The 25,486-nt window shown below is 43.9% G+C and overlaps 2 protein-coding genes across 8 annotated transcripts; one reads left to right on the top strand and one right to left on the bottom strand.

Annotated features, from left to right (window-relative positions):
• Positions 1 to 144: 144 nt before the first annotated feature.
• On the bottom strand, positions 145 to 3,275 carry adprs (ADP-ribosylserine hydrolase). The gene is made up of 6 exons (XM_037487191.2): positions 2,570 to 3,275; positions 2,129 to 2,225; positions 1,831 to 2,038; positions 1,446 to 1,633; positions 1,247 to 1,347; positions 145 to 1,024 (listed from the first exon to the last, which is right to left on the bottom strand). The coding sequence occupies exons 1-6, from the start codon at positions 2,955 to 2,957 to the stop codon at positions 630 to 632; spliced, it is 1,377 nt and encodes a 458-aa protein (XP_037343088.2). The 5' UTR covers positions 2,958 to 3,275; the 3' UTR covers positions 145 to 629.
• A 521-nt stretch (positions 3,276 to 3,796) lies between these two features.
• LOC119227962 (zinc finger MYM-type protein 4-like) lies at positions 3,797 to 25,164 on the top strand. 7 transcript variants are annotated; one of them, XM_037487182.2, is made up of 30 exons: positions 3,797 to 3,958; positions 5,997 to 6,609; positions 7,348 to 7,400; positions 7,489 to 7,638; positions 7,901 to 7,964; positions 8,418 to 8,525; positions 9,109 to 9,305; positions 10,466 to 10,590; positions 10,849 to 11,074; positions 11,190 to 11,405; positions 11,885 to 12,035; positions 12,346 to 12,461; positions 12,589 to 12,951; positions 13,070 to 13,220; positions 13,333 to 13,508; positions 13,630 to 13,807; positions 13,996 to 14,109; positions 14,204 to 14,247; positions 14,446 to 14,584; positions 18,904 to 19,043; positions 19,155 to 19,272; positions 19,414 to 19,662; positions 20,088 to 20,164; positions 20,484 to 20,607; positions 20,725 to 20,876; positions 20,958 to 21,072; positions 21,435 to 21,683; positions 21,890 to 22,001; positions 22,103 to 22,171; positions 22,966 to 25,164. In XM_037487182.2, the coding sequence occupies exons 1-30, from the start codon at positions 3,923 to 3,925 to the stop codon at positions 23,108 to 23,110; spliced, it is 4,770 nt and encodes a 1,589-aa protein (XP_037343079.2). In that variant the 5' UTR covers positions 3,797 to 3,922; the 3' UTR covers positions 23,111 to 25,164. The 7 variants fall into 7 exon arrangements, with proteins under 7 accessions (XP_037343079.2, XP_037343085.2, XP_062413365.1 ...); XM_062557381.1 differs by lacking the exon at positions 3,797 to 3,958 and adding an exon at positions 4,264 to 4,748 and having other exon boundaries at positions 11,193 to 11,405; XM_037487181.2 differs by lacking the exon at positions 3,797 to 3,958 and adding an exon at positions 4,264 to 4,748.
• The last annotated feature ends 322 nt before the right edge of the window (positions 25,165 to 25,486 follow it).

Below are 25,486 nucleotides of genomic sequence, written 5' to 3'. Positions count from 1 at the left end.
GCAATCTCCTGCAGTCTGAAGGTGAGGAGCTGTGCTGAGCTACAAGATCAGTGAGGAGCCTTCTCAATGGAGGTGACATTCCTGACACATTGGAGGGTTGAGTATTAAATTAGAAATGAACACTCGGACGGATAAAGTGAATTAAAAAAAAAGAGTTTATTAAATAACTTATCCACCAAAAGGATAAAACAAGACATGGGCAATTTATAATGCAGCTTTCAAATGACAAAGGACAGTTCATCACAGAGAGGGGGGGCGGGGGGGCGTGTGTTACTGTGTGTGCATAAACAGACCATATTTCTGTATGACAGTTTTCACAGTCAGTCTGTCATCCGTTTGGCTTCTTGATCTTGGCTAATTTTTTTCTGGCTTTACTATTCTGCTGTTTCCTGAAAGATTTAGTATTTTTATTTTTCTCCATGTTTTGGGGTCTCAGAAAATAATAATCTGTTTTGATCACTTAAATACCGTTGCAATGTTAAGATAACTTACCCTTTATCTAAAATATGAAAAAAATGAAAAGGTACTTATTAAATGATAGTTTGTCATTTTTGTGCGTGTGGTTTCAAGAGTAGTTTTTCATCTCGCACATCTAAAAAAAAAAAGTTCCCCCAAATTCTCTCAAAGAATCACTCGGCTCGAGCTTTCTTCTCCGTGCCGTTAGAATCGCTTGACTGGCTTCCAGATGCGTCTTCGCAGCTCCGCTTCCCCGTCCCACGGGCGTCGCCTGCCTGAGAGGACCGGCAGTACAGCATGTGGAGCCACTCTGCGTCAGTGTCGGCGTCCTCCGCCCCCTCGCAGCACCTAATCCACGACTGTGGAATGGCCTCGATGCCGTAGTGGGCCCCGGCGATGGCCCCCGCCATGCAGGCTATGGTGTCCGTGTCCCCTCCTAGGGCCAGGCTGTACGCTATTGTCCTCTCAAGGCCGCCGTAGTTGGCCGGGAGGAATTCTCTCGGCTGCAGGCAGTGGAGGACGCAGAAGATGGCGGTGGGGACCGAGTGGAGCGCGGCGATGCCGTTACCTGGAAGGGCAGGCGGGGAAATGATGAGTGATATGAAGTCAGGAAAATTAGACTTGAGCGTGAGCTCTTCAACTCTACAAAACTATTGTAAACCAGTTATAGTATAAATGACTTCTTAACACTGATTTCTTGTTTTCTATTGATTCATCTTCTCTATGAGAAAGGATGAGTGAATTACAAAATGAAAAGTCAAAATTCAGTCAAAGACAAGCAAATACTGACCCAGCTCAGAAATGACCTCCTCTATGCTGACCTTGCTCCTGTCCATCAGGTCTCTCACTCTGTGCAGGCGCTCGCAGAAAGGCTTCTCCGCTTCTTTCAGGCTGCTCGAAAACATGTCATGTTAAAAAGGAAGATCAACTTTGAAAGCCAACGAACATCAGGTCACATATCAGACTGCCAAGAGCAGTGCACTACTCACATTCTGGCATCGTTGCGTGTCTCCTTGTTGTCCTCCACTTCCTCCATCTCCGTGATTAGTCTGCTGATGAACTGCTGGGGCTTGTCTATTGCCCCCTGCAGGGAGAGGTGCACGGCTAGCGCCTGCAGCACTGCCCCGTTATAGCCCAGAGAGCAGGAGTGGGTGAGCATGGCTCCCTGACACGCACACTGGAGAGGAAAAAACACAACAAGTCAGTGCTCCTTGCCTGATTTGGGTCCTGGTGATGTGGGACTTAACTTGGCAGTGACAATTGATTACTCGCCGCATGTGTAGAATATAGTGTTTTAAATAAATAAAAAATGGAAACAGCTTTAACATATCGCCCAAGGATGTGGGGGTTGGCCCGAGGATGCCCACTGCTCACCCTTTTAACATCTGCCGGTTCGGGGAAAGCCAGCGCAAAGGGCGCCGCCCTCATGGCTCCCCCGTTCCCAAAAGACCCTCGACCATTGAACTGGTCCTTCGCCGGCTGGTACACGTCACTGAGCTGAGGGGACAACAGCTTCTTCAACACCTGGATCACTCCAGAACCATAGCCACGGCCCGGGGACATGCTGTACTCCTTAGCAAACCTACAGGGGCGAGACACCCAGAGCTTCAGTTTGAACGCGTGCTACTCTCCACAGAGCAGATATTGGTATCAGCGGTGTGCACTTGAATACCTGCGAGCCATGTCCTGCTCATCAAAGCCAGCACGAGTGAGTAGAGACTGGACCACACAGCGCGCCATTGCAGTGTCATCGCTGTACTCAAGGATACCTAACACATGATGCACAAGAACACGTTACATCACATATCATACAGGAATTTAAAACCATTTTGAGAAGCTTGGTTTTCAATATTAAACGGAATACTTTGGATTTGTGGAGGTAATTCTGGGTTCCCATAACTAGTGACCATTTAGTAATATTTCAATGTATCGCTGTCAAGTGTGAAATGAAATAGAAGTCAATCATTCAGAATGACTACAGGATTGTTTAGCTTTTGTGAACCGCCTAAAGACCCCATGTTAATCTGTGCTGAATACCTGATTTTCAGACATTTCGAGAGTAATGCGCCCCCTTGTAAACGAGCTAACGTGATTTTCTCCTCCTTTCACTGACCGTTCCCTTTGGTCTCGTCGTCCAGGTTGCTCAGGTGCTGCAGCACGCTCTCCATGGGCACCTCCTCCGCTCCTTCAAACTCTCCACCGACACAATCCCCCAGCACGGCCGCGACCAGCGCTCCTCTGAACCGGGACAAAGACGCCGGGGCCCCCGCAGCCGCTCTCACCGCCGTCGCTGCCATTCGGTCGCCCGGGGAAGAGACTTCTTCGAGGTAACGCTGAGGAGAAAACACCCTCTCCCCCCGGTTGGTCGGAACCACGATGGACAGCGACGATAAAAACAACAACAATAACAAATGGTCGACCCAACTCCGCCTCTGCGCTGTTTCCTGACAGCGTAGCGATGGCCGTTTGACCCCGAGGAGCGCGTGGGGACGTGCGCACATAGATCTAGAGTTGGGTAGAGCGGGCTCTCCCTGGCATACGGGCCGCTGTGTGCCAAGGGTTCTGCATTTCTATAAAATGAGATTCGCCCGATACCGCTGTGGATGCAGAACGTGCAACCAACTGCATGTGTGAAAAAACGGATAATTGGCGTTTGGAAACAAGTTTAAAATGGGACATCAGTAGGTTTTGGTATTGTCGCCACCGAGCTCCTTCTCCTCCTGCCTGCTATAGCATGCGCACTTTACGCCCCACTTACGGTAGAGCTGTGCTTTTGTTCAGGTCGCCCTCTGCTGGATTGGAGCTGCGGCCCTGACAGGATGAGCTATGGGTCTCATCTTCAAATTGGTAGACATTGTAGAATACTGACAATTTAGAATATATCACAGGGGCACTGCCTTGGTATTATTTTTAACTTTGCTTTGTACAATTTGTCTCGATGGTATATATCACTAACCCCAGGTGGTAGCTGGTTGACTGGCCAAATCAGTTAAAATAACAGTAACAACTACCCTCACCCCAACCCTGTGTTACAATTAATGTCATGTTTCTATAAGCGATCAAACAAATATACAGAGACCAAAATTACTTTTGGATTAAAAGACAATGTCTCATGCTGCTTTGATCTTTAATTTGCGTATTAGTTGATTGAGCCATATTGATCATATTATGGGGAAATACTATAGATTTTGTTATTTTCATGTGCTTCCAACTGAATTAATCACAGTAAATCTATACCACATTCACCTTTATTTCCTGTTCCGTGGATATTCGAAACTGCAATTACCGTAATGACGCGAATACAGCAGGGCGTATTTTTCTGTGGACGACATTTGATAAAGTGGCGTCGTCTACACGGAGGACCAGAAAAGTAATAGTAAATAGGCATTTTTAAAAAAGCGGATGCTTGAGTGACATATGTATGATCTCTCCATGAGCAAAATACCATAACTGACAACTTCCTGCAATGTCAAAAGACGGAGAAGAGCCCCCCCAAAATACGGTAATGCTAACGTTGTATTTCCCCACCTTCTTCTTCATAGTCTTTCTTTTTAAAGGACCAGCGTAGGAGTGGATATATTGGAAGCCATTAAAATACAATGTTAATTATTTTTTCATCAGTCCATAACGCTAATAACCTGAAACTGTGAATCTATAAGTTTAACGCCATTTGAAAATGAGCGCTTCTCGTGTGAAAGAGCGATAAACTGTGTTTTCAACGGGGCCCACCATGTTATGCCGCCATTTTTCTACTGTATCCCACAATGGACAAACTTAAGCCTGGCTTCACAGCGTTTTTCCATTGAAGTGTGGATACATGCGCGGGTTGGAAGGAGAAGTGGTTAATGGTCACCGGTGCAGGCTACCCATCCTGCTTTGGGAGAAGTTGAGAACCCGACTATTGACAAATGGGGAAAGAAATTCAAGCACAAGAAAACGCGAAGCGGCGTGAACCCTTGCAAATTAGTTGCATTCTTCAACCTCACCGATAGAGGCCACTAAACACCGCGACTGTGTTTATGTGCAACATATTTCTAAAATAAGTTGTATCGTAAATTATTTTGTGTTTGACTTGCTCGACAGTTGCTTTACCAAACCCGCTGGCGTTAGGCGACTTAAAGTAGCCGCGTCTCTTCAGTGAGTGTACAGCAGCTTTCTTTTAGTCAGTGATGTTAGCTGCTTAAGTACATGATCCATAACCAAACAAGGGCGGGTGATTGAAAGCACGGCATCTGCAGCATAATAATTTAAACATGGCGGAGTCGGAAGAATTTAGACTTAAACGGTTAAAGGTAAGACCTATAAACATAATGTATTCCATGTAGCACACAGACGGCCGGTTAAATGGGTTAGTGGATATCTGGCTCCACATTAAGACATTTACCGCTAGTGATGGAGGGCTAGCTTCTGGCTGAGATGAGCCCTTCTGAGCTAACGTTAGCTAATTAAGTTAGCTAGCCTCACGCTACAATCCCCTGGCTGGCTAACTCCAGCAACTACGCAAATGTCTTCGTGGATTACAACAGGGTTAGTGGACGACCTCCCCACACCGGACAGCCGTATCTTTATAATCCATAATAGCAAGACATTGACAACATTGAGGTTAATATGGCCCTTAAAAGTGGACACGAAGCTATGTATTCAGTGAGGGGAGGATGGCATTGTATGGTTCCTCTTCTTAGCCGGGGACATACTCATCTCTACTCATTACAGTAGGAGAGACCATATTCACTCTTCTCTGCTCAAAATTCTACTATACTGTAGGTTAATTCACTTGTATGTGTCGCTAAAAAAACTTTACTTATGTTATTATAAAATGGATTTGGTTTTCCAGACAATTGCATGGAAACTGGGTTTGTTATTGGAGGCTGACTTGACTACCAGTCCACAGTGGATAGACCTTCAATGTAAGCAGTGGTTGGTAGTTGGACCAGTATAGTACCTTATTCTGTGGCAGGCATTTGGACACGTGACAACAAGAACAGCCCAGATGTAACAAAAGACAACATTAAAGGTGACTGAAATCGCTTCACCTTTGGTATTGTGCTTGTGTCTTTACATGCTTTTAAATGGAGAAGATTGGTTTGATTTTACTGTACTTTTCCTGCCATGAAAAACAAATACAACATCTACACAGGCCATTAAATTTTTCCACTAAGGTTACACATAACCTTTTAAACATACTTGCTGGGATCGTAGGTTGGTTACTATGGTTGGAAAGAGACAACAGTGTAGACTGGATCCTAAATGGAATAGTTTCAAATCGGTGTCAAAACACTGAGCCAAACTCTCAAGTTGGATCTAAATTGCAACATTTTTCAATTGAAAAATGAAGAAAATTTTAAACTTATACACAACAAATAAAGTTAATAGTAATAAAACATTCAAAGAACTGATTGAAAAAAAGGTACAATTAAAGCCCCCTTCCAATTAAAAATGTATAAATACTCAAACCATTATATAAATGCATAAGACACTGTATAATTCAGGAACACTACACAAAAGTGGAACTGAGTAAAATCTTTTTTTCCCCTCTACAGCACGAGGAGCGTCTGTCCAGAGTGTTTGATGAAGTGATGGGGCTTGGACACTTTGCTGACTCCTCCAGGGGCTCTGCCAGCTCTTCCCGGAGTGGAGGTCGGGACGAAGCAAAGGGTGGTGACGACACCTCAGCACAAGGGGAAGGCCAACTGGTAGAAGAAGAGGATAGCAACTGCAGCAGCAAAGAAGATAAGATGGATGAGGGAGCGGGGGAGTCATCCTTGCCTTGCACGTCCTCTCCTTCCACTGTCCTACCCTCCTCGTTTAGCGTGGGAACTAAGGAAAGTGGAGGGGCTGCATGTGATGACGCACTAGATGGCCTTCCTGCGTTTGGGCCAGAAGAAGAAGAAAAAGATGAGGTGAAGGAGGAAGAAGATGAAGACTGGCAGGTTGCCCTGCCAAATGACAGCCTTGAGGGCGCTAATGTGGGTAATGCAAAGAGAAAAGCTGCCCAAGGAACCGCAAACAACACAACTCCAGGTGAACCCTCTGTCGGTCAGGCCATCGAGGACAAGGGGGAGGTAGAGGAGGAGGAGCAAGAAAGCGGAGAAAGCACAGTGTCTGCTAACACCTCACACTCCTCAAAAGACCACACGCTTGATAAAAGCCAAGGTAAAGAAAGCTGCATTTATGTGGAAAATGTAGACCGTTGTAAAGGCCAACAAAGCTCACTAATGGCATATTTAACATTGGCGTAGTTCATTTGTCACAGATTGCTATTCAGCATGTGAAGACAGTTGTATAATGTCCCCTGTTACTCTAAAGGAAGTTTCCCGCAGTCTGAGAAAAAATTACGGTGGCGATGACGTAGGCATCAACCAGGCAGGGAGGATCTCATGAAAGATTTTCATTATGGCCATTATGGTTTATTGTACAGTATTTATTATTAGCCATACAAGTTGATAAAAAGTTATTTTGCACACACAAACACTCTAGCAATATGTTCACAGAGAAGTTGGACAGTATTATAAGTATGACAATAAGCAGCACATTAGTCTGGATATCTTGGCCTCTACTTCAATGTTCAAATTTTTTTTTTTATCTGTATCTTGTAAGTCTGTTGTCTTCATGAAGGTGCACTGTAAGTGACTGCAGTGGTCTTTACTAATGGGTTCTGGTTGGACCGGATGAGTATGTTGAATCTGCGATGTAGGCAAGAGTTGGGAGAGATGACGCTACCACCAGTGCAAAGCATGTTGTGTTGTCTTATTACATCATTTTAAATTGGTCTTAGCACATGTAACGAGACACGTGGAAATGTAAGCCTTGTTTGTTTTGTTGGTGTTTTATTTCTATATTATGGATTATATTTCTTTAAATTGAAGATTTTTCTTTCTACCCTTCCATCAGATGAAGGCGTCCTGAACCAGACGGAGGAGACAGAAGATAGCCAAGAGGGAGACGTAGGGATATGGAAAGCTTGTCATGCTACTCCAATTCTAAAATATTTGAGCCTTCAGCAGCTAATTATGAATACTTTTATTATTTCAGAGATGCGAAGCAGCTCCAATAGAAGACAGTAATCCTGCATTGTCTTCTACGATCAATATTAAAGACGAACCCATAGATGAGGGCTACGACAAAGCTCTACTGCCTCAGAGCTCCATCAGACAGATCAAAGAGGAGCTGGAGAATCAGGAGGTAGGTGTGGGGGATTCTCCCACAGAAGTGCATTATTAAGGCTCGAATTTGTAATCTGTGTGTGTGTGTTTCCGGAGTCAAATGGCATGTTTGGATCTTGCGCTGATTGTTACTAATTATATAATTTTTTCTTAGAAGGTATTCTTGTTGTCTTCAAATCAATAATTCCATTATATAACTTAAATAATACTTGGAAATCATACTTGGCTGGAAAGGTCCATTTAAAAAAACATCGTATTTCTTTGTTGTGTGCACATTTCAGGAGGAGCTGAGGATCAGCTCTGTTTACTCCGTGGGTGGAGGGAGCAACTTTACGTCCCCTACCGGTGAGTTCACTCATTTGTTGGGACCTATTTTCCTCATTGTAACATCTGGGTTGGCATTTTGTAGTGTCCTGTTCATGTTTGTATGTTGGATATGATTGGGACATTAGATAGAAGCTAATGTGGGAAGCTAATCAGTCTGAAAGCATGAACAAGAAATGCTGTGTGCAGTTTGGTTTCTGCTGGCAGGAGCTGTGATGTTCACTCTGCTTTCACCCTCTCTTCGTCCATGCATTTTCTAAAGCACGCGTAGTAAGACCATATTTCAGCTTTTGTAGTGTTTCACAAACAATTTTATACTGTCAAAATGAAATGTTAGGTGGTATGCTGACCTTTTTTATATTCCCTCTTTCACTTGCCAAAACACCTCCACATTTGGAACTGACGCTTCTTCTGATTTTTCCTGTAAAACAATTTTTTACCAACTTTTACCCTGGCACTAAAATCCTCCTGTAGTTGGATCGATTAGCAGGACAGATATCCTGCAAGGAGGGATGAAGAACTTTGTCAACTGTGCTGTGAATCTGCAAGAGAGATCTCAAATCTGGATGACTTGTCCCACATGTAGGTTCTACTGGTACAATGTAAACAAACACAATTTAAACCTACATTTGTTTTGTTATTGTTGGGAAAATAGCTCTTTTTCAATAACATAAACTATGTGCTCTGCTATTGAGCTGAATGGGAATGAGCTACCCACTTCCCCTCTTTAGAAGATTGTGGGCAAGTTTTTTAAATTTAACGTTGGGGCAGTGCCTCTTCTGACCAGCGGCAGCCATTGCACAGACATAATGACACACAAGCAAATCAATTGCCTTTTGTAATTGATGACGTGGATTTAATCAAGGAATCTCTTCTGTGCTTTTGTGCACCGCAAACCAAGGGTACTCTGGAAGTTGGTAAAACAACATATAACACATGCAGCGCCGCTCGCTTGATTTGGGAAGACAGGATTTACGGGGCTGAGTGGAGAACAGTGGACCTTTTTAATATCAGATAGGCAGACAAATGATAGCTTATGTGTACCTCAAAGCGTTAATAACTACTGCATTCAAACAAGATATTCAGTTCTATTGTCGTTTCCACTGTTCGCAGGTTTACCAGAATCTGGTTTTTCAACTCATTTTTCCCCTCTTATCCACTCAAGTTCCAGCACCAGTCCCAGCTCCCACAACGACAGCCATCTTTATTCCAGGTAGAGGTACTGTACTCCAAGGCATGGCTTCCTTCCCTCTCAGACAGCCAGCTCCAATCACAAGTTCCATACCTGCTCTGATACCAGCTCCACCCCGCCAGCCCCTGCCCTCCGTTCCGGGGAGCGTGCGATGCAGTGGCTGCTCTAAGGTACATAGCTGTCCTTATTGTGAAGGAAAAACTATTATTAATGTGTAATATGTACTGCATTGATCAGATTGTTTTGCAACATGATATATATATATATATATATATATATATATATATATATATATATATATATATACTAGGGCTGTCAAAAATAGCGCGTTAACGGCGTTAATTAGCTGTTTGTTGTTAATTACGTCAATTTTTTTGACGCATTTCACGTGTGACAAATTATTCAGGTCCGGAAAGAACCTCTTCTTCTAGGGAATGCACTTCATCCTATACAACACATTACTGCCACCTGCAGGCATACGTCAGGCCGTCAGGTTCAGCAAGTCGTTTGCGCCAGAAACCCGCACCCCCCCCCCCCTCCCCCCGGTTCTCGCGCAGCGGAACAGAGAAGAAGAAAAGCTCCGCCCAGCAGAGCTTTGCTAAGAAAAATAAATAAAGAGCAGCGCTGAGATAGAGGAAAGACCATTGGAGAGACCCGTAATACTGTTCTAAAACAGGGGATATTTCACACTGAAATGGGGGTGGTAGTCGTTCTAATCGCCGCGCTTGACTTTAAGGTGTAACCTTTATTATTGTTCGGTCTGAAACGGCGCGCCCAGTGACGGGTGGTGCAGCAATATTGTTGTTCGGGTGGAAATCGGGAGAAAGGTCGGTCCGGGAGATTTTCGGGAGGGGCTTTGAAACATCGGGAGGGTTGACATGTCTGGTCATGTCTGGTCATTGCAGGAGCACAAACTCACAGCAGAGTGGGATAAACTGCAGAGGCTCGAGACCCTTCTAGAGCCATGCAGGGAAATCAGTCTCTAACTTATCAAATAACATTGATTTGATTATTTTCTGGAATGAATTAAAAAATCAAATATCAATAACATGTATTTATGTAAAAAAAAAAAAATATCATAATAATAATGATAATTATGTATCTGTGTCCTGTTATTTATCTTTATTATGCATTTCAGAAAGAAAAAATGGTTAGGATTCAGGTGATTAATCATGATTAATCCACTGAAAATTCTGATTAATTTGATTAAAATTTTTAATCATTTGACAGCCCTAATATATACATATATATATATATGCTTTTAATGTGTCTGCACCTTTTGGGGTTTTATTTCTTGGTCCAATGTTGGTGGTTTTCTAAATGCCTGTAGATTCTGCTGAAAGGCCAAACAGCATTCCAAAGGAAAGGTTCGACGCAGCTGTTCTGCTCCACGGTCTGTCTGAGTGGTCATCTGCCTGCGGCCAGCAAGAACCGGTCCTGTTTCCAGTGCAACAGGTCCATCTTTGTCTCTTCTTGATACCAGCATTGTCTCACTTGTTATTATGTTAATTATATATGCAGATATTTTTTGCATGACTCAAAAATAAACCGTTTCATACTGGCTTCTAGTTCTATCCAGGTAACAATACTTAATGATACTATTGCGTTCAAACATTTAAGCTTGAATGTCTAAGCTATTTGACCTCCACATGTAACTCTCTGTACTTGTATGTGTTCACTCCGCTGACCTTACTGCCGTATTAAACTCTGCAGGGAGATCCTTCAGCCCAGAGACACGATAACGATTCCAGGAGACGAAAACAACACCGTCTTTAACTTCTGCGGCCAGTTCTGTCTGTCTGTCTTCAGACACAAAAAGAAACCTGCTAACAAGATCCCTAATAAACGAATAGAGAAGAAGCCAGAGAAGCTGCCCGAGAAGCCGGCAGAGCAACCAACAGACAAACCCGTTTGCAGTGTGTGCAGGGTCTCTAATAAAGTAAGTAGAAGCAAAGGTGCAGAGGAGCCACGTTGGCAGTGAATCCTCAAGGTCCTTTGCGTCTTCACTGTACGGTCTAATCCGTTCTTCTCTTTTTGTTTGACCGTCTTTGCAGCAGATTGAGCACGAGGTCACCCATCAAGGTCGTCTCCACAGACTCTGCAGTGATGCCTGCTTTGTAACGTGGCGCAAGATGCGGCACCTAGCGATGAACTGCTGTGAAGGTTGTGGACTTTACTGCAGCAGCAGCTCGGGAGCCTGTCAGACGCTCACAATCGACAGATCGCAGCTCAACTTCTGTGGCCCCACCTGTATTGGCACGTACAAACAGGTATTCTTTTGTGTAAAAGTTGGGGGGGGGGGTGAATATAATATATATTGGTGCCGTTAGATTGCTGCTGCACATCACTGTTGATAGGACTGTGTGCAGGAAACCTTTTCTGATGGCGTTTCTAAAGGGTTAATACACACAAATATAAAGGAAGGAAAAGGATATTTTGTTAAAAACATGTGAATTATGTAAATGATTTAACTAAAAAACCAAATTCATTTAAAGACACAAACTAGAAAGGTGTGGAATTCAGTGCACCTTTGCCCTTTTATAATGTCAACCTGTGTGAACGAACAACATTGCTATTGTAGTAGTCAACTTGACACGTTAAAAAGAGCTCATCTTCACCTGATATTTGTGGCTCCAAATGGCAACAGGATGTGACTTTTAAGTTACAAATCGTGTAACTACAAAAGTCAAACACTTCACTCCTGTTTGGCGAGCAAATGTAGACATCTTCGACTTGTGTTTCCTCGTAGAATTGCAGAAAGACTGTCGAGTGTGCCTACTGTCACAAGATGGCGGTAGTGTCTTTCACCATCATGGAACGAGACCAGAAGGGGAAAGTGCAACTGTACTGTTCATCTCCTTGTGTGGAACGCAGTCGACCACCGAGACACGTCCTCACTGGTAAGGACTCACACAGATGTATATGCAGAAGTGGCTTCAGTTCATCCCAGCAATCACGGTCTCCTTACAGGTTTATGATAAATATATACTAATGGCAAGGATCAATGGAAATCAAACATTAATGGTGCCACCCAACCTTTTTAATGAAATAAAATAACGGTAAGATCAAACGCTATATATATTTGATCTTACCGTTCTTTTTTGTCAGCTGTGTAGCAGCTCAATTCTCTTGTTCACTGTTTATTATTACACACCATGCATGCTCACATGCTAGCAGTTTGGTCTGGTTAATTCTACCTTTTTCCTGTAGGTACTTCATTCCCCTGCTGCCTGTGCAAAGTGACAGCTGTTCCTCAGTATCATCTGGCCATGGTGGACGGCACCATTCGGAACTTCTGCTCCTATGACTGTGTCACTATATACAGGGTAAAGGCACAAATGGCGTATCAACTTTTTTGCATCCAACAAACATAGATGGACGGTCTATTGATTTAAACTATGTCATAGATTTGACCTTTCCTGTTCCATGTTTTTTCTCACCTGATCCTCACAGAAGTCCGGTATAACCTCTCAGCCGGATCTCATCAATGGAACCTCCGTTCTCAAGGAGCCATCCATCAAAGAAGCCCCCAAACCAGGGCCGTCTGCAGGAGCCAGCTCAGTCCCTCCCGTCCCTCAGGGCCACCAATCTTCACTCCCCTACCAGGCCCACCATCCCAGTCATACCTCAGTGCCCCCGCTGGTGCCTCCCTACCCAACCATGTCCTCCCCCTCTGTCCCCGGGCAAGCCCAGGCCAGAGCACCTGCTGATCCGCCCCGGAAACCAGCACAGGGCGGACCTAGTGACACCTCAAAGCTGACCTGCCATCAGTGCAGCAAACAGTTCAACACGAAGCCGCTGCTACTCAGTCACCAAGTAAGGAACTCGGCTCACATGTACACGCATATATGGATAATAACCCTAACCCTTATGCACGATGACTCAACCAACCATGATGATAATAAATCAGTCAATCCTCGCTGTTTTCTTTCAGGGTCATATTTCTATGTTCTGCAGTAAGACGTGTTGTGAGCAGTATAAAACCCAGAAGAATATCCTCATTGTGTGTGAGTTCTGTAAAGAGGAAAAAGTGTTCTTTGACACCATCAACTACAACCAACAGGACCTGATTTTCTGCGGGGAAAGTGAGTAGACATGATTTCACACCTTCAGCTTCTCTGGTACATTGTTATTCCTGTCTCTTCTGTAGAAGAAAGTAAGTTGTATAAGGTAAGGTCCCTCCTTCCTCTGTTTCAGGCTGTAAGCAACTTTTCAAGCAGGACCTGACATTTCGTAACAAGGATCATCCGTGGCGTCCGTGCACCTACTGCTCCGGCATCAGCCAGAAGATGCTGCACAGCCACTACGGAGGCAGGCTGGAGGAGTTCTGTAGACCCCATTGCATGTCCCAGTTCACCGTGCTCTACTATGGGGTGAGGCGACCTGTTGCACTGTGCGTTCTTAGCCATTGAACCCAGAGGAGTGCAGGACTGTGTGTTCAAACTGGTTATGTTTGTTTTTCTTCATCTTCCCTCCTGCTCCTGTCCCACGCAGATGGGTCGGTGTGATACTTGTCGCAAACAGGGCTACATGGCTGAGAAGCTGCAGTGTTTGAGCTCAGTCCGTAATTTCTGCAACCTGCCCTGCCTGCAGCAGTACTGCTACCTGCATTTTGAGGCAAGCCAGCACAGCAGCAGTAACGGCACAGGACCGACTCCGCAAACATCGCACGGTAAATTGTGTTGCTGCATCTGTCTTGTACAGTATGATGTTGAATAGCAGTGTTCATGTACATAGGAGTACGTGCAGCGTATGATGTGGAAGGAATGACATTGAACAGAAGGAGTAAGAAATGTAGAAATGTCACATGGTAAACTACCAAAGAGGAACCAACCTGTGTATGTTTGTCTCCTCATCCAGCACCAACGCAGCCCCACCACTCCTCACAGATGAACCCTGTCATAGCCGATGTCGTATCGCTGGCCAATGGCTCTGCCTCTCAGCCCAGTGTGTCAGCAGACACTGCTCTCACTGGTGAGCCTTACCACTCAGTTGATGTTCTACATTTATGATACGGATTACTCACAGTGGGATTTAATGCTGTGCTCTTTGTATTCCTCTCTTGTAGGATCACTTCCAACCTCCAATGTTGACGGCAAGAACCTAGACCATGTACGTGCTCTGTGTGTGTCCGTTTGTTCTTAGACGTGATACACAAATATAAAAACGCCTGCTGACAGAAAAAGTTGTCACTTTTTTTTTTTGAAAGGTCATAATAAGATTTGATAATTGTCCTGAAATGTGACACAACCCGACGCAGCATATTCCGGATCAAGAACCAGGTTGGCTCTACTTTTATGTCTGTTCCAGGCCAGCACTCAGACTGACGCCATGCGAGTGCCGACGCCCCGCCGACGTCAGATGAAGAATAAGTCTGTTCTGTGTCGGCCCTTCACCATGGACCAAGAGAGCATGTGCCAGCTCCCCACGCCCTTCGATGACTTAACAGGTAGTTACAAAAAAAACAAAGAATTCCAGTGACACATGTTGCGTCGTCCAGGTGTTTCACCTCGTCCAGACGGCAAACCGAGCGGCTGCACGGCCGGATTGAGGTGTGAAACTTTGGGAATGTGCCCGTGTTTCTTTAAAACACACCACGGTGTCCAGACACCAGATGTGTATATGGTCTACTGACTGGACATTGTTTTGTGTAGACTATTTTCAATTGATCTTGAGATAATGTTGCCCGCTTTCATACTTCCTTTTTTCCTGTTGTGAGCGTTGACATTATATCTGCTGTCTCTGTGCTCAGGCTTCAGTTCTGCTTGGTGTGTGTGGGAAACATCTCTCTCCAATATCTCCTTGTTGCTGATTGGTCAAACCAACAGCTTGTGGTTTTGGGTGTCCGAAGTTGCTATGTTTCATACTTTTTCCATAATATCCGATCAGTTTGTTGGAGAAGTTGAATCGTCAGCAAAGTGAGAGCTTTTAGCAAGGTGCACTGTGGGATATGATGTGGAGCTTTGTTGCCGTCCCAGTCCACTCAAGAGAGACTGATATATTAGGATAATATCAACTTCTTATTAAGTATGACCTATCAGACATTTGCCATGACAAAGATGATATTCTACATTTTGATAATAACAAATGATTTAAAGATGAAGATGGACTAACTGTGCCAAATACTGTTACAGACTTAAGATTTTTGCGATTTCAGTCTAGAATATTTTGTATCATTCAGTGCTAATACCCACTGCAAACTTTCTCAATAATATGAATAATGTAACTCCTAGTATTAATAGAACTATTAAAGCAGCTTGTTATCTTACTAGCAATGGCTGGATGGCCTTTTGTAGGGTCGTTGTCACAACCCTATACACCATCTAATATATTTTCATTCATTTTCTTTTGTTGGTTCATCCAATCATTCGTTGTTCACAACTAGCTGTTTCAATAATTGCACCAGCTCTGCTAGATAGCTCCTCGCTACCTGACCAGCCATCCACGGAAGCATCCACGTCGCCGGAGCCGTCCCCAAAACCTCAGGAAGAAACCCAGCTGCCTAACGGCGTGCCAGCGCGCCTCAACGGACGCCATTTCCTGGACAGGAGGGAGACCGACTCTGACTGCAAGGTCTGCTCACAACACAAGAGGAAGAGAGAGGAGGAAGAGGAGCGGGTGGAGAAAAAGTCAAAGGTGGAGGAGGAGCAGGAAGAGCAGGAGCAGGCAGTGACGGAAACCGATGAGTCGGAGGAGACGAAGGGAGTGAACTTGCATGACTCAAAAGAGGGCGAGCACTCGGACAGCAAGCGTTGCGAGCAGGAGATTGGGACAGCGAGGAGGAAGACGTCGTATTACTGCAAGACATGTTCAGGAGAACCCAGCCTCTGTCCTGTGCCCTGTTTTGAAATCTACCACACCCGACTGATCTACAAGACGGCTCCTGAGCCGGATACACCAGGTGAGCTTCCTGAATAACAGGTCTACCCTCCATGGATTCTTCCTTTGATCACTATGCATGCCATTTGCAATAATTGTCACTTAATTAATGGGTTAGCTCTTTTAATTGGTTTTTTTTCCTATGTAGAAATGAACTACTTTAGTTAATTGACTTAAGTACATGGCAGTCGCCAAGTTTGGAGAAACAGACAATTATCTTCTTTGAACTTTGGCAGCAGCAGCCTTTCAGACAACAGAAAGAGAAATCAATCAGTTTAATAGTAGTAATAGTAATTAATAGTCCGTCCTATAATAAGAATCATTTCAAAGCTTTACCTTGCCAGCTGACAGCCCTTTGCAATGGAAGCTGAAGCTGCGACATACAAAGGACAGAATTGAAGAATACAGGAGTTAAATCCAAACTAACAGGTCAAGGCTGGAATAGACCAGCAACCTGAGGTCTGATGATGCTTTGAGGAGAACATAAACCAATTACACAACTTTATTCCACTTAGAATGGTCAATATAAAATATTTTAAATAAACCATACACTAAAACTGATCCATATTTTTATGGGCCTATAATACATTTTACTGCTGCCCCCCCATCTCTAAACTGCCTAATCTACAGATAATTACCTCATGCAGCCCAAACCATCCCAGATTATGCTGTTAAACTCCCAGTACTGACATGATCTGTTCCTATCAATGTACTTTTTCCAAGTCAATTTAACTGACTTCTCAAGAGAGTCAAGTTTGTCACCAGGTTTTTCTCTCCACAGCCTCGTGACCTGCTTTCACAAGAAGGTATCTTCTGCCCGGACAAAGATTACACTGCAGGATTAACCGGCTGTGTTCACACCTACACTACTCTGCTCTGGTCTCGTTTCAGTTTAACCTGACACCTTATTGCTGAACACCATCTCGTCTTCAGCAGTTACATGAATTTGTATTTGCAAACTGACGGTTTAAGGACACGACGCACTTAAAGGGGTGTTTTGTTATTCCCGTTGATCACTGATGGCAGTATTTATACAGAACTGGTCCTTGAGGCCGTCTTTGTTTATTGTCTTCCTAAAAGAAAAAAGAGTGGTGTGTGATCAGTGGCTGATGGACTAACAGTCAAGACAAGATACTTCCTTAAGTGCTTCACTAACCCACAACACAGTGCTGTAACATGCAAGTTAAAATACCTCCTTTATGAATCTGTCATGACACATTAATATATTTTATTAAAGCTGATCATTGGCACATTTGTCGAGGGCCCTAAACCTTATAATTCTGATGTTTGTTATGCTTGATTTGTTTATGTTATTTAAACTGTTCTTGTGTACACATACACATGTTTTCCTACTGCTGCATCCCTCTAACATACCTTATGTAGGCTGTTCCACGTTTATTCAGGTCACTTGTGCCTACCTGTTCGCCCAGATGCATATGACTAAAGGGATACTGCATTGTTTGAATAAACTTTGAATATTTGTTTTTTTTTGAAAGTCATATGCTGTTTACAACAAGGGGAAAAAAATGTGTGTTCAAATCAAACAATATTTGCCCGAACATAAAAATGCAGGTATGTGTAGCCGTATCCAGGCAACAGTGCTGCTAAGTGTGCTTCCACAAAACACTCAAGCACTGAATCAGTATTAAATAATACTTTGTTTAAGTCTTTTTTGTTTTTGTTTTACCAAATCGGTACCCCCAGTAGAGATGAACCAATTAGGTTGGGGCACAATTCGGTCATTGAAGATCAATTTGCTGGAATTAAAGATGCTGGATACCTTTAATTTCAAGTGATGTGTGAGTGATTGACCTTATTTGTACTGTGAAGCTATATTGATGTTTATTATGAACGTGTGATGTATGTGTCAAAGTTCAATAAACGAGTCCTCTGAGCCAAAGCTGACTTTAATTCCGTCGGCTTGAGTTGATTCAAGCTCATTGGTGCATCTTTAACAAATGGTTTACTTCTTTTGCAACCTCCTGTCTGTTGTGGGTGGGACTTCTCCACTGTTTTTGCATATTTCAATTAGTTCCTTTTTTGAATGCCCCTTGACATGCCTTGGATGGCAGAATACGCAGTATATAAAATACAGTATGGATGTTTTTTTTAAACTCAAATAAAATGGTCGATATATTTTTGATTAGTACATACTCAGCAGACGGATGAGGAAACCATTTACAGTTAAAGGGCCTAAAATAAATAACATTTCAAACATAGACATTATTATAGACAAACTTCGTGAGGTGGACATGATTCCACTTCTTTTAGGTTCTGCTCATAGATAAAGAATAGTGCCTGAAGGCACGCTGCTATCAGGCAGAAACGGTGCAGCTTAATGTGTTAGCTGGAGCTCTTCAGGCAGTTGAAAGAGGACAAAACCAGTGTGAAACAAGCACTGGTCTGCTGTGCTGTAGCTTCCCTCCTCAAGTCTGAAGAGAAGTTGAAAAGCTTGTTGCTTTGCATGAATCCAGGTATCAGTGGAGTCATGAGTTGGTCCACCGATGGCCTGCTACAGCCGTTCAGATCAATGAGTAATTGACTTATCGATCAATTTGTCCATCTGCAATATTAATGTGTTATTAATGCGTGTATTATTGAATATTTGAATGAAAATGAAACGGTCTTCATGCCCTCACATGTACTAGTTTGATTTGAGATTGACCCAAAGGCTGCAGCCTCTCTTAACTAGGTTCTCACTTCTGGCTTCTAAGATGCAGCACCGTGACTAAACATATTAGTATTATACATTGTTTTTCAGCATATTTCATCTTAATGTAGAAGTTGAAGTTATCCTCTTATATTTAGATAATGTATCTTTCTCTGTGTTGTCATGGAGACAGTTGGGGGGTTTGAGCCTAATCTCTCTCCTCTCATTTCCTCCTCCAGCTCTGGCTTTGCCCCCAGTAAGCTCCTCTGCAGGGCAGGACAATCTGGTGATTGTGCCAGTTCCAGTACCGATCTTCATCCCAGTGCCTATGAACATGTACTCCCAGCATACACCTGTTCCAATGGCCATACCCGTACCTGTACGCCCCATCACTACTTCTAGGAATTGGAAAAAAATTCTGCCTTGTGCCTTGTGTTGAGCATGTGCCAGAGCAGATCCAATGATAACCTGTTCCTCCTGTTCTCTCCAGCTTCCAGTACCCATAGTGGTACCACCACAGAAGAAGGAAATGAAAGATGCATCTGTCCAGTCAGAGCCTGTCGCTTTTGAGGATGAAAAGCCAAACGATGTGCCTGTTTCATGTGCCGGTGAGAGCCTTTTTTGTCCTCATTTCTATGCACTCGTGTTAAGTAAGTATTAAAATGTATTACTCCCAAGTGCTCAAAAATGTAAAGCTATGCCGGCAAAATGTCACCTCATCTCTGTCTGTTTTTGTGTGGCTGCTGCAGACCAATGCAGTTCCTTTAACACAGACAAGTCAGAAGGGGTCACTCCCGTAATCCGTGAAGAGGAGGACACTGAAAAAGCGGTGCAAGCTGACCTGCCGCTTGCTGTTAGCGAAGGGAGCATCCCTAAGTCAGCGCATCCCCAACTTAATACCCAACCAGAGGAGACCACGGGCCACCCACCACCCACCACTGCTGACCCTCAAGCGCCTTCCTCTCCGCTGATGGACCTGGAGGCGGACATCCCGAATGGTGAGATGTCATCTTACTATGACGCCCAAGTGGGGGGTGCGAGTGAATCGCATCACTGCTGAATGACCTAGAAATGACAGATTGCGTATTATTTAAATGAATGCAGAAACACAAACTTAGATGAAAGAAAACACATGTGCCTTAAGTTGTTAAGAAAATGGGGCGAAATTTATATTAACTGAAATACATTCTGGCCGGTGAAAGAAAATTAAAAAAACGAGCTTTCTTTATTATAAGAGAAAGAGTGTCACCATCTGCTTCCCAGATTAGAAAATATTTGAGGAACTCAGTGAGATTATTTTTTTCCCTGTTCTTATGTTAAGAGAGAAACAAGTTTGGATCAGACTTCAAACCTGGTTTCAGTTTTCCTTCTTCCCTCTAAGGACTTCCATGACCGAAAGTCACTGTGTGTGTTTTTCCAACAGATCCGTTGGACCAGATATCGCCTGCTCCACGCAGGGGCGTGAAGAGACCCAGAGAGGGTTACTCCGGCCGCAGACGGGTAGGACAGTTCAGCAGTACGTCATTCATGTGTTATCAGCCTCTGATGTAGCGCTCATTCTGCTGACTCCAGTTTGTAGGCGGACGAGTGGTCCTGCAGGCGCCTCTGTGATCCTCTTGCTGCAGGGAACTTGTTTTAACGAAGAGCGCCTGCCTTCCCATCAGCGCGTCATTGAATATCACATGCATTCATAGAACCAAAATGTTCCCACGCGCCAGACTTTAGCCTTTAACGTGCGTGTTGTGCCACAGTCAACCTGCCCGTCGCGTCGACTGGTTCCTCCACTGCCCAGCGTTCATTTGCCTTTCCATCCATCCAGGGTCGGAGGCGAACTGTGAGCCGCAGCCCTGTGGTGACTCCAGCAGCCCCCAAACTGAACCACCTGTACGGGGTCAAAGCCTGGAGGAGTTGGGTCCGGCAACAGAACAAACTCCCGAGACCATGTGAGCCGCAGCTCTCTTTACATCCCAGTTGGGGCGCTTCCTCTGACCCATCGATTAGATCCATTGTCACCTCTTTTATTCCATACCAGTTGTGTTTCGTGGTCTCTTCCCCTGCAGCCAATCTAGTGGACATTAAAGAAGACGTCATTGAGTGCGACTCCGCTGAGCTGAGCTTTGCTCTGTCTTACTTCATCAGAGACGTGAGACGGCCCAATGGAGAGACCTACAGCCCAGACAGCATCTTCTACCTCTGTCTGGGGATACAACAGGTACACACACACACACACCTTCATTCTTTTGTGTGTGTTTCTTATTAATGCCTTCTGTCCTGTGACCCTCTCTTTGGCCAGTATCTGTTCATGAAGGGCCGCATAGAGAACATCTTCACAGACGAGCTGTACAGTCAGTTTGCTGCCAGGATCAGCGGGATGTTGTCCCTCTGGAAGCCTCGACTTCTCCCTGGTGGTACGATCAGTGACGTCAAATCTTTATCCTCAATAGCCATCCAGTATACTTCCTTTAAATAACTACTTCTCTAGTTTTAATTGATTTATTCTGTGATGGATTCAGAAAGTTGCACTTATCTACATATTTTTTATAATAATGGGTCTTTCAACACATCATTGTTGTGTTTACAGCTTGTTAAGCTGCAACCAACTGGACAAAAGTAGTTTTTTCTTTCATGAAAATGATCCATCCCTCATTCATTGTGTCACAGTCATGCTGAAACATATCCCAGCATGCAGCAGAGGCGCCCTGAACTGGTCGCCACCCAATGCCGGCTGTGGGCACTCAGCTCCTCCCCTGCTTTGTCTCTCCCCCTGAAGGTGGGGTTGCCTCCTCCCGTGTGGCGGAGTCCTACCTGTGGGAGTGCAAGCAGCTGGGCGCCTACTCCCCCATAGTGTTGCTCAACACGCTGCTCTTCTTCTGCACCAAACACTTTGGCTTCACCACGCTGGCGCAGCACCAAAGTCTCTCCTTTACCAACTTCACCCGACACTCCAAACCCTGCAAAGGGGCCCCCAAAGTCGACTACCTCCGATACCACAGGGGCAGCACCTCCACGCCACACGCAGGTGGGTCTCTTTTTAAACTGGACTGCTGATGAGAGCGGTTTGCCTGTGCTGCTGTGCTTTAAACAACAGATTAGATGTTCCCACTGACCTAATTTAGTACAAAGTATATCAAGTAACGCTTGTATTGTTTAATGGATCAGATTCACCTTACTTCTAGACTGCAAAATGATATCTATAACACGGCGATGCCCCTTTTTTCCCATTAGAGCGATCGAGAAAGAGAAAGGGAGGGGAAGCAGAGGACCTTGAGATGCTTGAAAATGTTGCCAACCCTCTGCACTGTCCTGTCAGACTCTATGAGTTCTACCTCTCTAGATGGTGACACACACACACACACCTATTGGAAACTAACAAATAAAGACAAAAGCAGACATGTAAAGCAACTGAGCTTCACCTCTGTCCCTTATGCTCCCTAACAGCCCGGAGTCGGTGAAGACGAGAACTGACGTGTTCTTCCTGCAGCCCGAGCAGCTTGTGCACACCAACAGGTCAGAGTCCATCATCTGACAGTAAGGTGACCCACTGACCAATGTGTCCCTCATTCCCAGGGCTTCCTCTCCACCCTCAAACATGCTGCAGATTCACTGCGCTTCATGGTGCTCCTTTTTAGGACATCAAAAGGAATCAAGATTTAATTCTAGCCTGTACCTTGCATGCTATTTGTGACTTGATTTCTCAAATGAGCTTGTAGCACTTGGACAACAGTAAGTGCATCTTGTATTAATAGCACCACACAAACGTAGTCAAACTCCTTTCTGAGCTCTCTTTCTCCAAAGTAAGATCGTCAAGACTGTCTCAGACTGAGAAGATTTATGGAGATATGGCAACAGTTTTCATGAAAATGATGCACTTTTTTTGTATGGCGCATAGCAAACAGTACATTGTTACACATTAACGAGTATAGGGCATCAAATGCCAGAGATTTGAATGGTTTCAGAGTACAGCAAAGCAGGGAAGGCTTTACTGCTTTACTCTCATCCGTTGACATCCGTTGAGCATGTCATTGTGTTACGGAGAAGTGAAAGTAAAGTAAAGGCTGCTTCAAACCACCGCATCATACAGAAGAAAAACATTGAAATAGAGACTCTAATCCAGGACACATTAACTATGAAAAGCAGTTGAATGGAAATGTAGATGACATAAGCAATAGATAATGAAGGAAACGCATGAGCATTTTTCTGAATGTGTCAAACGTATTTTTTTTTATGGAGACAAGGAAAAAGACAATGTACAGCAATTGTATTTACTTCTTTTGTTTCCTTTCTATCTCTGACCTCGACAGTTCCCGCTGGTACACCTCTCAACCCCTAGACGCCACCACTCTGCAGAACATGCTCACGCGCATCTCGGCCGTCAGAGAGGTTCACCAGCAGGAAGCAGCTCAGCAATCGCCCTCCGTCGCCCCTGACAACGGTGGCCTACAGTGACACAGAGCTCTCCTCCGGCCCACAGGCTCCTCTGCAGCGGACACCCGATCTGATGGCGAGCTGTGAGCGAGCGACGGCGACTCGATGGAGACACAGCGAGAGGACGTCTTTGCGTTCTGCATAACCAGGCGGCCATTCTGATCCACAACATCCACACACAATGTGTCTACAAACATTTGATGGTCTCAAATATGATGAAGGAGTGTCAAAGAGTTCATTTCACCCGAGCGCTGTTTATGCCCAACACCATCGGTAATATCCATGTCAGGCCTGTCACAGGAACAGACTTCTGTAACTGTTCAACTCTTCTGTTTTATTGTTTTTAGCCCAGTATTTATCCATTACTTTTCAAAATTCACCGAAATGTTAAGATAATGACCTTTTGAGAACAATAAAAACCCTGTCAAATACACCTAGGTACGTAGATGACATTTGACCCACTGAGCATTAGGAACAGTGGGCTGATGTCCAGTGTCTGGCTCCACCCACCGAGTCACAGGAGGAGCAGGTTTTGTGGCTCGATGGTGTGGAGTGTTCATCATAAATCAACATACTGCATGTCAGTGTAACCCTGAGAGAGTGGACACACGGGGGCTCTGATCTTTGGTGTTGGATGGTGTTCTAGCTCCATGAGGATTATGTGGTTCCACTCGGTTCCTTATTGTGGGTGACCTTAATTCCCTTGGGAGTTTAGGGTTAGGGTCATTAGCTTATGGAGCTAAAGGGAAATAGCTGATTACCCACATTTACCTATATGATATTTTGCAGGGTGCATAATTTACCGCATCATGCCAAATGTGTGGCCGACTCCTGCCCTAATGCTCAAAGCATGGCTTCATTTAACGAGCACTTTAATCCATTTTAGAATATTCAGAGTTACGTCCGCACTTAAATCATGACATGGAGATTTGCGATTGTTATGATAATTATTACAATGGGACCTCTCTCCATATGTGCTTTTTTTACCCTGCCAACATTTTCTCACCTCATATTTGTTTCTTACTTTGTTTTTGTTCCCTCGTTTTAAAAATGGAATTGGGAGACTTTTGATGAGCAGCAGATCTGTCAAAGTACCGTCACAATACTCTTTACCCTGACCCAAGACTTTTCCTCTATTATTGCTAATGGTGTTTATGGTATTTGTGTTTAATCATTTTCAAGTACTATGACGTGTATGTGTCTGAGGTATGAAGTGGTGTAGCACTGTGTCTGTGGCAGATTAAAGCTTCTTAGAAACTAGGTTTCTAATTTGGCAGATAGTCAAAAGTAGACTAAAAGGCAAACCTGTTCGGCCTAATTGATTGCTGCTGAACCACAGCACAGCCCTTGTCAAAAAGATGTGAAGCTTACACAATCATGTCTTATAGTTTCCATTTGAGGGACTCTAATTTGAAAACATGATTTTGATTTCTTTTTTTCATAACTTAAAAACTCCTTTCACATGAATTTTGCATTGTTTTCTCGACCCGTTTACATTCAATGAAACTATTGCCATTTGTGGCATTATAGTAATAATCACTACCCACAATACACCATGTGTTTCATAATTGATCTATTTCAGCTCTCACAATGTGTATCTTGGAGGGCAACGCCTCTACTTTCACCTCATGTTGATGTTTTATATCAAATATACAAATATAGAGCTAATAGCATTAGCCACAGAGCTTTGGAAACACTAGGGAATCTCTTGAAAACAACTAACTCTGCTGGTGCCGAGGACATTCTAAAAGGAAGTGTTTTTGTCATGCACAAAATGCTGTATTTTCATGTGTTAAAAAGTCATCTTACTCCTTTCTTTCCTCTGTTGCAATGACGAAAGCATGATCGAAAGTGCAAATTAAGTGTGTATTTGTGAAACATTTGATTCTTAAAGTTTGAGTTATATTTGATAAGGAGATGTCGCTGTTATTAATGGGTTCTTTAATGGGTTGACTCCTGTTCTTATTCCCACGAATACGCACTAATGTCAAGCTGAATGTAACAGAAGATTTGTAAAAACTCAACAATGTTTCTTATCAGAAAACGTCGCCTGGTGATTAAAGACTATCAGCAGACCTGCTTGTGAGCAGAAACTTGTCATTTGTTTGAATGTGGTCAGATTACATTCGCTCCATCCACCAATAATTTACACCTTCTTTCCTCAACGGTGCATCACAAGAACATTCACAAGGAGATACAAGGGGAAAAAATGGATTCAGAGTTGTACTTTGTGTTTAAGTGAGGTTGTGTTTAACTAACCGCCAAAGGGAGGTTCATACATTAATCTGAGGGCGTGGAAGCAAACCGACGAGGATGTTACTGCATATCAGATCTTCCTGTTCTACGCGGAAACTTCCTTTGAACAAAAACTTTACAGAACAGGCTTACATCGCTAAT

This window comes from Pungitius pungitius, chromosome 14 (genome assembly GCF_949316345.1).
Source record: "Pungitius pungitius chromosome 14, fPunPun2.1, whole genome shotgun sequence".
NCBI classification, from domain to species: Eukaryota; Metazoa; Chordata; class Actinopteri; order Perciformes; family Gasterosteidae; genus Pungitius; species Pungitius pungitius.
The sequence above is the reverse complement of the archived record's forward strand: the minus strand, read 5'-3'. Positions and strand labels throughout refer to the sequence as shown.

Bases quoted from the DNA above. Each gene is read 5' to 3' on its own strand.
- adprs (XM_037487191.2), bottom strand. From the start codon at position 2,957: ATGTGCGCACGTCCCCACGCGCTCCTCGGGGTCAAACGGCCATCGCTA. The intron at 1,634-1,830 runs GTGAGCAGTGGG...TTTCCTCTCCAG, and splicing joins AACCGGCAGATGTTAAAAGG to TGTGCGTGTCAGGGAGCCAT. The intron at 1,348-1,445 runs GTGAGTAGTGCA...GTTTTCGAGCAG, and splicing joins ACACGCAACGATGCCAGAAT to CCTGAAAGAAGCGGAGAAGC.
- LOC119227962 (XM_037487181.2), top strand. From the start codon at position 4,710: ATGGCGGAGTCGGAAGAATTTAGACTTAAACGGTTAAAG. The intron at 7,965-8,417 runs GTGAGTTCACTC...ATCCTCCTGTAG, and splicing joins CAACTTTACGTCCCCTACCG to TTGGATCGATTAGCAGGACA. The intron at 11,406-11,884 runs GTATTCTTTTGT...GTTTCCTCGTAG, and splicing joins GTATTGGCACGTACAAACAG to AATTGCAGAAAGACTGTCGA.